The sequence below is a fragment of the Chenopodium album genome, chromosome 22 (assembly GCF_948465745.1).
Source record: "Chenopodium album chromosome 22, dcCheAlbu1.1, whole genome shotgun sequence".
Classification (NCBI taxonomy): domain Eukaryota; kingdom Viridiplantae; phylum Streptophyta; class Magnoliopsida; order Caryophyllales; family Amaranthaceae; genus Chenopodium; species Chenopodium album.
Window position 1 is genome coordinate 15,601,448 of NC_137855.1, and position 12,154 is coordinate 15,613,601.

General features: G+C 34.5%; 1 protein-coding gene across 2 annotated transcripts; it reads right to left on the reverse strand.

Moving 5' to 3' along the window:
- Positions 1 to 2,032: 2,032 nt before the first annotated feature.
- Positions 2,033 to 10,165, reverse strand: LOC145606105 (uncharacterized). Of its 2 annotated transcripts, none has more exons than XM_081662159.1 (8): positions 9,494 to 10,165; positions 8,331 to 8,531; positions 8,087 to 8,182; positions 7,907 to 8,011; positions 5,286 to 5,417; positions 4,005 to 4,142; positions 3,338 to 3,553; positions 2,033 to 2,469 (listed from the first exon to the last, which is right to left on the reverse strand). In XM_081662159.1, the coding sequence occupies exons 1-8, from the start codon at positions 9,998 to 10,000 to the stop codon at positions 2,143 to 2,145; spliced, it is 1,722 nt and encodes a 573-aa protein (XP_081518285.1). In that variant the 5' UTR covers positions 10,001 to 10,165; the 3' UTR covers positions 2,033 to 2,142. The 2 variants fall into 2 exon arrangements, with proteins under 2 accessions (XP_081518285.1, XP_081518286.1); XM_081662160.1 differs by having other exon boundaries at positions 9,505 to 9,737.
- Positions 10,166 to 12,154: the final 1,989 nt, after the last annotated feature.

Genomic DNA, 12,154 nt, shown 5'->3' on the forward strand with positions numbered 1-12,154 from the left:
TAGTTTTAAAAATTTTAAAAATAAATGTGAGGGGTTTTAGAATAAGGTGTAGTGAAGCCAAACACTTGGCTTAATGGCTCCAAGTTGTTTCAGCCATGCTACCAATCAGGATTTGCTTTATACAGTGTGTAACTTTTTGGATCTCTCTTTTTTAGTCTTTATTTTTTTTTACCCCTTTCCAAAATGCAAATAATAAAACACTTTTGGTTTTTTTTTTTTTTTTTTGTATTTTATAAATATATAAAAATAAATGAAATCATCAACCTTATTTTCTTCCATTTATAGGAATTATATATACTTATGGTCTATTCTCTTCAATTTATTTTCACTTCAGATATATTAGATTAGGTAAATGAATAAATTTAATTTAAATTATACCATTGATAAGAAGAAAGAGTCATTAAAATTTAAACTTTAAACTTAATCTTTTTTGAACGGAACTTTAAACTTAATCAGTTAATCCTTACATTTAGTTTTGTCTAATGGCTTTCTCAAGTGTGTATGTATATATATATATATATATATATATATATATATATATATATATATATATATATATGTGTGTGTGTATATATATATATATATGTATATGTATATATATATATATATATGTGTGTGTGTATATATATATATATATATATATATGTATATGTATATATATATATATATATATATATATATATATATGTATATATATATATATATATATAAAACTCATATCATCAACCTTATTTTCTTCCCTATACTAGTTCCTAAGATTTAATCATAGTACTTTTTACGTGGTAAAAAAAGATCATTTTAATCATACATTATCATTTATATTTTATAAAATATATATATATATATATATACTCATAGGATCTCGTTAAGTTTGTATAAATCTAAATATTTTAAATTTAAGGGGGTCGGACTTTTGAAAATAAAAGGAATATACTAGAAGTATAAAATAACAGTGTTGTATCCCATCAAAATAAATAAATAAATAAATAATAGTGTTGTATTGGAAATGCATTACGGAGTAATGACCTACATTAGTTTGAATGAAACTATAAGTCAACAGTATTTAACTGCTTATGATGCATTTTGTTTCTTTCATATAAATAAATAAATAAATAAATAAGATTGGATCAAGATTTTTAATACTGTATCTTTTTACAATAGTTTAATGTTATTTTTTTTTTTTGAAAAATAGTTTAATGTTATTTGTATCATTCTAACTTCTCTAAACCCAAATTAAAAAATAATTACAAAAATCATTCTAATTTCCTACCAAAAAATTCAAAATAATGGAGTTTCAACAAAGATTGATATTTTCAGAAAATTTTGATTTTACACAAAAATTGATACATTTTTTTCATCAGAAATAATTTTTTATTTTTTTTATTATAATTTTAATTTTTTATTTTTAATTTTTTTTATTTATTTTTATTTTTATTTTAATTTTAATTTTAATTTTTGGGTTAAGGGGAGCTGGAAATGTCAGTTATATTTTGGAGGGTAATATTTGTAACCCAAAAAACATGAAAAAGCAGGTGAAAGAGAGAACACGTGTGAGATCAAATCTGAAGAGTTAAAAAGAGATTTGGCAATTTGCTTATGACTTTCAATTATGCCAGCAAACTTGTACAGAAACTCTCATCACCAACTTCACTTCTTATAACAAAACAAACCCAGGTTTACAGGGCATGCAAAAACATTACCATTTCATTTGGGCTCTTTTGTATTTACTTTTGGCCTCTTTTTCTGGCCCAATTTCATGCTGCATTCAATTTGGATTCTTACACTGCACCTAAATTCCCTTTTCCCATTGACAAACATAATACAAACTCCGCCATGTTACTCGGATTCGTCATTTTATACCATCTAAGTACTTGTATGCAATATGAGTTTCCGTGTTAACCTGATCACACTTCGCCTGCACCATCACTCAGCCTTAGTGTAATGGGGAGATGTATAGGAACATAACTAAATTTATGCTTTTCTGAATTTACTGAAAGATGGAATGAGGATTGATTTCAAAATTGCACCAGACTTTTCATAAATATATTTATATTTCATTGCAGAAGGCTTACCGTGTATACAAGATCTTCAGAAAATTTTTGGAAATCTGTACACAAAAAAATTGCAGATTTGCAGAGCTATTTACCATAAAACTGAAGAAAAGGGAGCCACTGAAAAACCAGCGCCTCCACCACATAATAACATTCCCCCAGATTCTATTCTGCTCCTAAACGTTACCCTGTCGAGCAAAAGTTTCTCCACAGGTACTTCACAATTGTAGTCTTCAATTCTTCGAGTAGTTGTTCTAGTGTTATCAGAGTTGCTGGTTTCTCCTTCACTATCCTTGGAAAAACTTTTGACATAGTTTCTTATGTTTTCTTCAAGTGAAATTGAAGGAGATTTTGACAATGAACTACTATGACTTCTTTTAAGTGGAGAACCCTCGTTACATTGCACAAATGGAGCTCTCTGCATTTCAACAGGAACAATGAACATTAAGAATTTATCAAACAGACTAAGTTTTATTGTTTTGCTATTCAAATATTTTCCGGCAGATAAAATACTGTCTGGAGACAAATCAGATTACATGCTAAACAAGAGGCATATATACCATCCATCACAATTCAGTCATTGCCCAACTATTAGGACTAAATTGAGGTTACATAGCTACTCTTACATGCTAGAAAGAAGAATTCATTAATTAGAAATTTACAATCATGCATGAGTGATTGAGTGCAATAGCTCTATCAAAACTTCATTGAAGCATAAACGCTGATGATCCATCCAGAACTAGGGCCTGTTCTCTTCAGCCTAATTTCAGTTCAGTTCAGTTCAGCTCCGATCATTTCAATTTAGTTCCTAATTTCCTTCTCTCATAAACAATTCATTTCAGCTCAGTTCAGTTTAGTTTAGCTCCAATCAGCTAAGTTCAGCTCAGTAAATCAAAACAGGCCCTTAGTCCATAAATTACGGTAAAGTCGACAAATTTATGTGCAACTTTGCTTAAAATTTCTCACTAGGACGGCCATGGTAATACGAACTATATTCCCAAATATGATTTTTTTTTTTTTTTTTTTCCTTTTAAAACAGTGCCACTCATTGCAAGAAAAATACATGCAATTCAAAGAGGCAAACTATAGTCATACTCACAAGTCACAACTACGACTAAGCCATGAACCCATTTGATGTGTGCAAAAATGCAGCAATAAAGAGCAGAAAAACCAGTCTAGCAAAGGCATGAATTTTAACAACAATATTATGATGGAGAAGTAAAGGACAGTATCAAAAATTTAGCAAGAAAACACACAAAGGATAACAGGCAATGTAAGGAACAGACCTGGGTCTCAAAGGAGTAAGCATCACTAAATCTGCTTGGAACTCCAGGTAAACCTACTCTCTCACTGCCTTGGCCATCTACACTGACCATGGAGGGTAGATCCTCTATAGATGAATAGTCTGACTCATCAAATGTTGATATTGAAACACATTCATCAAAAAAAGCCAATGCATCTTCTTCAAGGTGCCTAGACACTTTCTTCCTTTCAAAACTAGCCTGCACACATTAAGTATCATGAAATTAAGCAGAAGCATAGGAAGGATCAAGGAAGATACATTAGCCATTCAAGAATGAATTCAAGGTAGCAAATTTAGTAATAATGAAGTAAAAGACTCATCAATAAAAGAGGCTATGAGGATTTTTATAAACATATCTCAAGCACTATACAGAAGCTTTTAGATGCAAGAAAATATTCCAACAAACTAACCAACCTAATCGATGTACAGTAGGTTAGACCCTTAGTAGAGATTTATGAGAAACTCACAGCTAGTGAAAAATGCTGCATGACTAATCCAACTCACTAGAACTAAGATACAGAACAATCAATAGGTAAAAAAATAGTAATATGGACATCCTCCAACTCTATTTGTCACCAATCCATGATACTAAAAACAACCTAGGCGCCATCACTACCCAGTAACAATACATAGGGAAAATAGAGCATCACCTTTTTCACTGCACGAGTTTTCTGCACAACAGGAGTCTTTGGCTCAGGGACAGTGTCGTTAAGAATTTTAAATAATTCACTCTCACGATGCTCTTCAACAGCTAATTCTGCTCGAAGTTTCCTGGTACGCTCTTCACACTGAAGCAAGAAAGACGTTTAAAAGAACACATTTACATCATGACAGAAAGATAGTTATGACATCAGGATGACAAATGTCTCATGACACAGCATGTAATATTATCACTCGTTCATCAACGCCAAACATATTCAGCACAGTATATGATGACAAAAGAGGTGGACCAAAAACCATAGACAATTAAAAGAAAATTAATGGTGTAGGTTTTGTTATATACGAAGTATGACTATATGAGTATGCTTCAAGGGTGCCAAAAGGACATAAGATATACCAGAGTGGTGTATTTTTTTTTCTCTTTTAAATATAAAAGCTATGTTATTCGGACTCTTCATTTCACCTCACGTACCCGTGTCGGACCCTCGACACTCGGACATGGGTATGACACCGGACTGCCGGACACTTTACTTATAGTTCAAAATCATGGAAATTTTTCACAAAATAGCCGAGTCAGACGCTTAGACACATACCCGTGTCGGACATGGGTACCCGAGTCCAAGTAACATAATAAAAGTATAGCTGAAATCAAGAACAAAACATTTGTTTGATTTAATAAGAGATTCAAAAGAATATACATGACATCTTATTATCTCTCCCCCTAGCATGTCACGGCAAAGATGCACTCTGTAAACAGAAGTACTTGTAAACCTGACATTAATTTTACACAATTTTCTAATTCTTTTCTGATGAAAGGTAAAGTGGTGAACCTACAGACATAATGGAGAAACCTTTGGTCAGAGTTGCAGGAATATTCACATGAAACTAAATGGTAATGGTACTAATGAGAAAGGAGGTTTACAACAACTACGGGAGCCCAAACAAGCAAAATGCTCAAAAGAAACAAGTGTTCAGCTATCTGACAGAATTTTTATCCTTATAAATATCTTCAATAATTTATACAAAAAAGCCCCAAGTACCAGGCCGGATTGCCAGCAATATAATGCATTCCTCCTCTAATAGTTTGGAAATTGTGTACAAGGAAATAAGGAAAGGAAAAGGAACACAAAAGGAGGAAAACGATACAAGATTCGTAGCAACTGCTTAGATATCTGTTTAAACTGTAATTTAAAATCATGTAGTCAAAAAGTCCAAAGGAAATGAGATCAACAAAGATCAAATTCCAACTGTAAAAATGAAAGATAAATTACCTCTTCCAGCTCCCTAGCAAATTCCTCTCTAAAATCTTCTACTAGTTCAACTGCATTAGGATCTTCCAGTTCATCAAAAACATCAGAATTGATGCCGCTATCAATTACATCAGAATCACTCCTTAGTTTGACCTGCAAAAATGTTTAGAAGTTTAGCATATGATGGGTGTATGATTGCTTGGCACAAGATTGCTCAAGAAAATGGTTACCACCTAATCATGTAATCCTAATTTACATATCAATTTCAAGTTAACTCTTTAAAAGGCAGCTCTGCATCTCATTATAAGAGCTTTTAGAAGGAAATACCAATTGATGGTCTTTACTTAGTCCATCCCTATCGCCTATTACATGTCTTGCAACATGATACTGACCGTTAGTTTTGTTATAGTGCCATGATTCATAAGAACAATCCAAAATTTTATAGAAACCAAGTGTATTTACCAGTCTTGCAGAAGGCAATTTTTTGTGTACCTTTCAGTAACAATATGGATCCAGTTTATGTGGCTCAGAGGCTTTCCATAAGATACAGATCTGCCAACCACTTTCCTTCTTTGATTTTATTTTTATTTAAAGTTTACTGTTGTATCTATACAGCTCAGGCCCTCATTGCATAGAGAATTTATTGCTGAAATTCAGCAGCACCAAGGTGATATGGGGGTCGATGCATTCTATGTCTCAAATTTGGCCAACAACGAAAAGTAAAAAATACCATAAGTTAATTTGATACTTTCTTCGTTTTTTTTAGTTGACATATTTCTATTATCACATTTGCCAACGCTCAATTTCAACAATAAACATCTCCAATCATCAACATTGTAAAATTTAAAAAAAAAAAAAAAAAAAAAAAAAAAAAAAAAAAAAAAAAAAAAAAAAAAAAAAAGTGGATATTAATTAAATTTATATCAAGATGATTCAACAAGATCCCACATGATAACGTTTTATCATAGATATAAATCACAAAGCTAGTAAAAATATAGTTTGTGAATAGTGCATAGTCAAAGCATGTCAACTAAACGGAGGAAGTATTTTACAAGAAAAAAATCTACCTATGAAACTCGCCTGCCAAAGCATCCATCAAGGAAATCATCTTAATAGGAAGCTCAACCAGTCCCTAACTTATATTTCTTGAGCCTTCAAGAAATAGAAGTTCCAAGAAATTAATGAACCTCTTCCCACCATAAATGTAGAGAAAATAGCACTATGAACAAAGGACATATGGTAGAAAATGAAGTAGGTGGACATGCCCAATGAACAAAGCACAAATCATAAAGGCTGAAAAGGGGGTACATGCCCATTTAAAGACTGTTATGAGCCTACGAGTGTCTAAGAAATCTGATGTGGAAGAACAAAGCAATGTGTTGAAGCAGGGGAGTCTTGTCAAAAGTTTTGACACTGGTAGTTCGGAATTAGATGAAAGAGGTTAGATATCATATAAGATCAAATTCTCAACTTCATCATATATTAAATATTACTGTAATGAATTGGATCCAGCAACCAGTAATTAACAAGAAATATCAGTTAGGAAGAGTTAAGATAAGAGGATATTTACTTAATAATTATCCACTTAGGAAGATTACAGGGGCTCTAAGCACTCGAGAGGCTCATACTCTCTCCCAAGCAAAGAAATTACATCACACAAATAACCTCCATTCTCTCGCTAGTGCTATCTCATTTATCAGCTCTGTATTCTAAACAAACTGCCACCTCAGCTACTTCGAAACAGATCTTCATTGAACTTTCCTAAATTATTTGGGACGACATCTTGCATACGTCTATAAGATAGGAGGCTTGGGGCAAGTAGTTACAGTTACCTCCTTTACTCAGTAAAATCCTTGACAGGTCAAAAGACAACTTTATTCAATCCATTCCATAATAGGCGGACATGATTTCATGAGCAAAACAAGCTAACTCATAATTTCTAATCACGTTTGCATTGAAGAAAGAAGCAATAAAATTGCAACTAAAGATGGCCTCAACAATTCATAAAACCTGGCATCTTAAAAATGGCAGTATTCACTAAGACGTCAGCAAACAATGTGTTGGGAACGTTTGTTTTAAAACACACAATACGGTGATCTTGCTTATTCAGTTCATTTAAGACAAAGATGCAGGGTTGTCAAAAACTTTGCATATTTATGACATTCACTATGAATAAATGATCCACTAAGATCAATATAGCAAGATGGTATAGCCATAATGTATTTTCAGAAAATTCAACTTCATAACTTACTAGTTCTGTTTCTTGTTTATGGATTCTATAATGTATACCACTATATCTATGGTACAAATTAAATTTAAATTTATTATAATCAGTTCGGTTAATAAGACTTTGGAGCCCAAAAGAAAATTTGTTATTGGACAAGTTAAATTATGCAACTATGGCCAGCAGAACAAATCAAACCTGCCTCACAATTTGAAATTCTATACAGACCTGCTACTTTCCCATTTTAATCCCCATATTGCACAAATGCACATCCCAGGTAGTTTTTTGGTAGAGTAATGTAATTCAAATTGGCTACTCATTAAAAGTAAGGAGGAAATTGGGTTGTAAAATAGCTTGACGCAAAAGTAAAATAAAATGGAAAGAAAGAACATTAAAAATATAAACTAGAGGCACTCACATGTTTTAAGTCACTCTGCAAATCAGAGATAACCCGTCTAACTTCTGAACGAACAGTCTCAAGAATTCCACCAGTAGTGCCACTATTGTCTTTTAAGGGAGTTATCTGGAATGGAAGTAGCCAAAATTAAGGGACTTAGGGTCAATTATTCAACTCAGAAATAAATATCAAGAAACCAACCTTCTCCTCTGAAACTGCATTAATGGTCTTTTCTTCAGCTTCTGAGATTGAACTTGTTGATCTTTCATCATCCCAATGAGGTATTAGAGAGCCAGACTATTTTAGAAAACAATCACAAGAGACAGATGAGATTAGTCCTTAATAGAACAAAAAAAAAAAAAAAAAAAAAAAATGTTATTTTCTTTTTTTTGACTGGATAAAAAAAAGTTATTAAATGAATGGCTAAGAGTATCAAACATAGTACCACATTAATGGCAGAATCAGCTGAAGTCTCAGAGGCAGGATGCTGACTTGACCAAGTATTCCGGCCTTTCAGTAATTCAGAGAAATCAGAAGCACTTCTAGCCAGATTGCTCTTTTTATCAACCAAAGCATGATTTGCTTTATAACTGATCTTACTTCTGCTTCTAGAATTCAACGATTCACTTTCCTGCTCCCTTTCACACTGAACAAATATACAACATTAAGAGAAAACTAAATTTTCAGGCATACATGCTAGCAACGTTCGAGACATGTGAAGCTCCAAAAATAATTTAACATTCGAATTGAAGAACTATGGATCAGTGGAAAGAAGGCAAATGAAGCAAATTCTTTTTTTGCAAAATTCAGCTCCACACAAACTTTTCCAACTATGTGTACTACTATCTTATACTATCACATTGATTAACAGAACAAGATCCTTGTGAGTCACAGCTAAAATACAGATGTATCCAGATTTGGCAGTGGAGAAAAGAATTGTTAGAAATAGAGATGTGTTAAAGCCCCTAACCCTCAAACAAGATTCAAGTGTTCCCCAACTTAACTCCATAAGAACTTTAGGTAAACTATAAGATTTATTGTGTCCTAACCGTCCACTCTCGCACACACATGCAGACAACACTATCCCCATCCCATCTTGGCATAACATGTGAGGTGCAAAATATGTTCAAGAAATCCAGCTTCATACAATGAATTCCTCAAAGCCTTAAACTTGACATTACACATAGTTTTCTCATCTTAAATCATCAGGCATCAAGCATTAACCACAGTAGCTACTAGCTACTTATACATAATTCAAGAATCAATACACCCAAAATTGAATATTCTAAATTAGCAACAAAACCAAGATTCCTTGCACAGTCTAATTCATCATCTGTCATAAAAACGAACACAAATCAAACTCCTTCTATCATCAATTTCATAACAACCCCTCAACAATTACATACAAGTACATGGTAACACTATATCATACCAACCTACTCGGGTCAAAAAGCCGAAAATGGAGTGTCTACATTACAATAATTCCTGCAATACAACACAAGTCTACAACACCAATTCATCTAAAAAGCTCAAAACATCAGAATTAAATAATTCTCATCATCAATATGAAAAAATTAGATAAAAGAGAAATAAAATGTGTCACCAAACCTCAGAATTACCATAGTGCCCTCGAGACGGAGACCGCCGCCGCCGTCCAGTATCAACCCTAGACAAGCTCCGGCCAATACCCTTCCTACCTCCGCCATTAGAGAACTTCGGTTCGCCGCCGGAGTTCCTCAAAACTGACCTCCCTCTTCTACCATCATCACCACCATCAAAATCACCCTTCAAATTATGTAAATTATCAACCCCAACAATTTTAGGGATCTCAAAATTGGACAACTGCACCAAATCAATATGTTCCTCGGAATTATTGGGTGACCCATCAACCCAAAAGAGAGGATTATCCCTTTTGTTCTGGAATTCCGAGGTTATATCCAATTGGGTCCTCGGAATTGAGCTCACACTTCTCGATCTTCGAGGAAGAGGTTTCTGGGTCGAAGATTGTGGCTTTCTTGCATGGTGCTGCAACGGGTGCTTATTAATGGAAGTTGAAGAGGTTGAAGATGAAGTAGTGGGTCTTTTTGAGGAAGATTTGAATGATGAAGTTGCCATTTTTTGAATTGGGAATGTCAAATGAAGAGCAAATTTTGTTGCACAAGTTTATGTGAAGACATTTTTGAAGATTGAAGGATTTAGGTGGGAATTTTGTGGGGTTCAATTTAATGGTGATTAGCTAAATTGCGGAAATGGTGATTGATATTGTGATTTTGTCTTATTTTGGCTCCAAAACAAAATTGGTGCTTTCCTTTGTAGATGTGTTTTGGACTTTTGGTCAACCTTGATTATTCCTTAGTTTGGTCATGAAATATTAAAATATAAGTAATACCTACCGTACAATAACACACGGTTTTTCAAATAATAGCATGAAAATAATTTGTTCTTCTCGTCAAAACATTAGAAATGAAGTTCACATGAATAATATAATTATTACTCCGTAATTCTTATTTAGAAAACATTAGAAATGAAGCATGAACACTATAATTAGTACTACCTCCGATCCAAGTTAGTTGCAACTTTAGAATATTTTATACCTCACAAATAACACAAATATTCAAAAACATCCGGTTTACACTAAATTAGTGTAAATCGGGCTCAGCAACCACTCAATTTCAACACAAACATTAACTTCTAAAATTTTCTCTCTCTTCCTTATTTACTCAACAACCTCTTTCTCTCTCTTCTTTCTTTCTCAACTGCCAATTTTCTCTATGAGAACTTCAATTTTCTCTCTCTTCAACCTCTCAACCAGCGATTATCTCATCGTCTTTCACTTGCATGCAAAGTTGTTATTTGCTAATTTAACACTTATTTCATTCTTTAGTGGGGAAAGGAGCATCAAACAAATCTGAGGAGACATGAACGCACCCTTTCATCTATGACAAGACCTTCACCAACCACCTTTGGACCATTATCTGTTGGAGGTTTCTTCCGTGTTTCGACAGCATCATCATCAGCTTCAGTCAATTAGCGTTTCAGTTTATGTGGTGTCGATCTTCATTATTTTGATTTGTTTGAGTGATTGTACTGTTTTTTCATGACTATTGTTAATTTTGTGTGTGTGTGTTTTTTTTTGTTGATTTTGATACTATGTTTTGCATATGTAGCTTAATTCTGTTCTGAAAAAGGGTCATGTTTTGGGTGTTTTTTGTCCCTTGAGAGAGTTACAACTCGAACACTGGTCCGGAGGGCTTCTGTACCTGCAAAAACAACGGAGACACCGGTTGGGTGGTGCTCCGCCTCCAACGCTCAAGTTAGTAACTTGAAGGAGAATAAAAAGTGCGGAAATTTAGGTGGGGATCTGCTTGGATTCCAAGCTCAGGTGTTCTCTGATGAGAGAGAAAATAGGATGTAATAAATGATAGTAAATTTTTGAATAAGATCAGATGTCCCCCATTTTGGGGGAATATCTCCCTATTTATAGGGTCCTTGGGAAAGGTGCCCTCCCCTAGGTCATCTGACCTAGGACAAATGGGCTGCGCCGCAATCAATGCGTTTGGGAAATTGGGCCTCTGAAAGCCGCAATTTCTAAGGAAGTATCTGGAGAGGCCACGTGTCAGCTGGAGATTGGCCAAGGATGACCTGCCAGCCTCTACCACGTGGCACCCCCTCATTGGTCCACTTGTCTAGGGTAAAAATTCCCTAAACATTTGCCCCTCACAGGTGCCACGTGGCAGGCCACGTGGTGCCTGTGACACGTGTCACACTGTGAGAGGTGAGCAGTGAAAACGGCTAGGGTTAACGGTCACTTTTCCGTTTACCCTGCCTATAAATAGGAGTTTACCCCCCCCCCCTTTTTTCCCTTCTCACTTTATCATTTTCATTTTCTAGAGAGAGAAGGAGAAATTTCTAGAGAGAGGTGTTCTAACTCCGACTGCGTACTTGCCATTTCAAGATTCCCGCGTGCTCACTCAAGAACACCCGGTCACCGGCTGTAGCTGCTTTCAGACTTTTCAGAGCTTTTTTCAAAGGTAACTATCCGTTTTCTTTCTTCAGTTTTCTTTTGTATACATTCTTTTTTTTTCAAAACAAAATAGATGGACTCTTCATCCACACACACGGCACGACCTAGGACTCTCAGCCGGTCTCCTGGTACGGCTGAGTCTAGAACCGGGGGTGCCCTTTCCAGACAATCAGATCTCCTTTGCTCATCCCCAAATCCCTCCCTCTCTGTGTCTGTGCAGGACACAATGGCCAGAGTTAAACAAA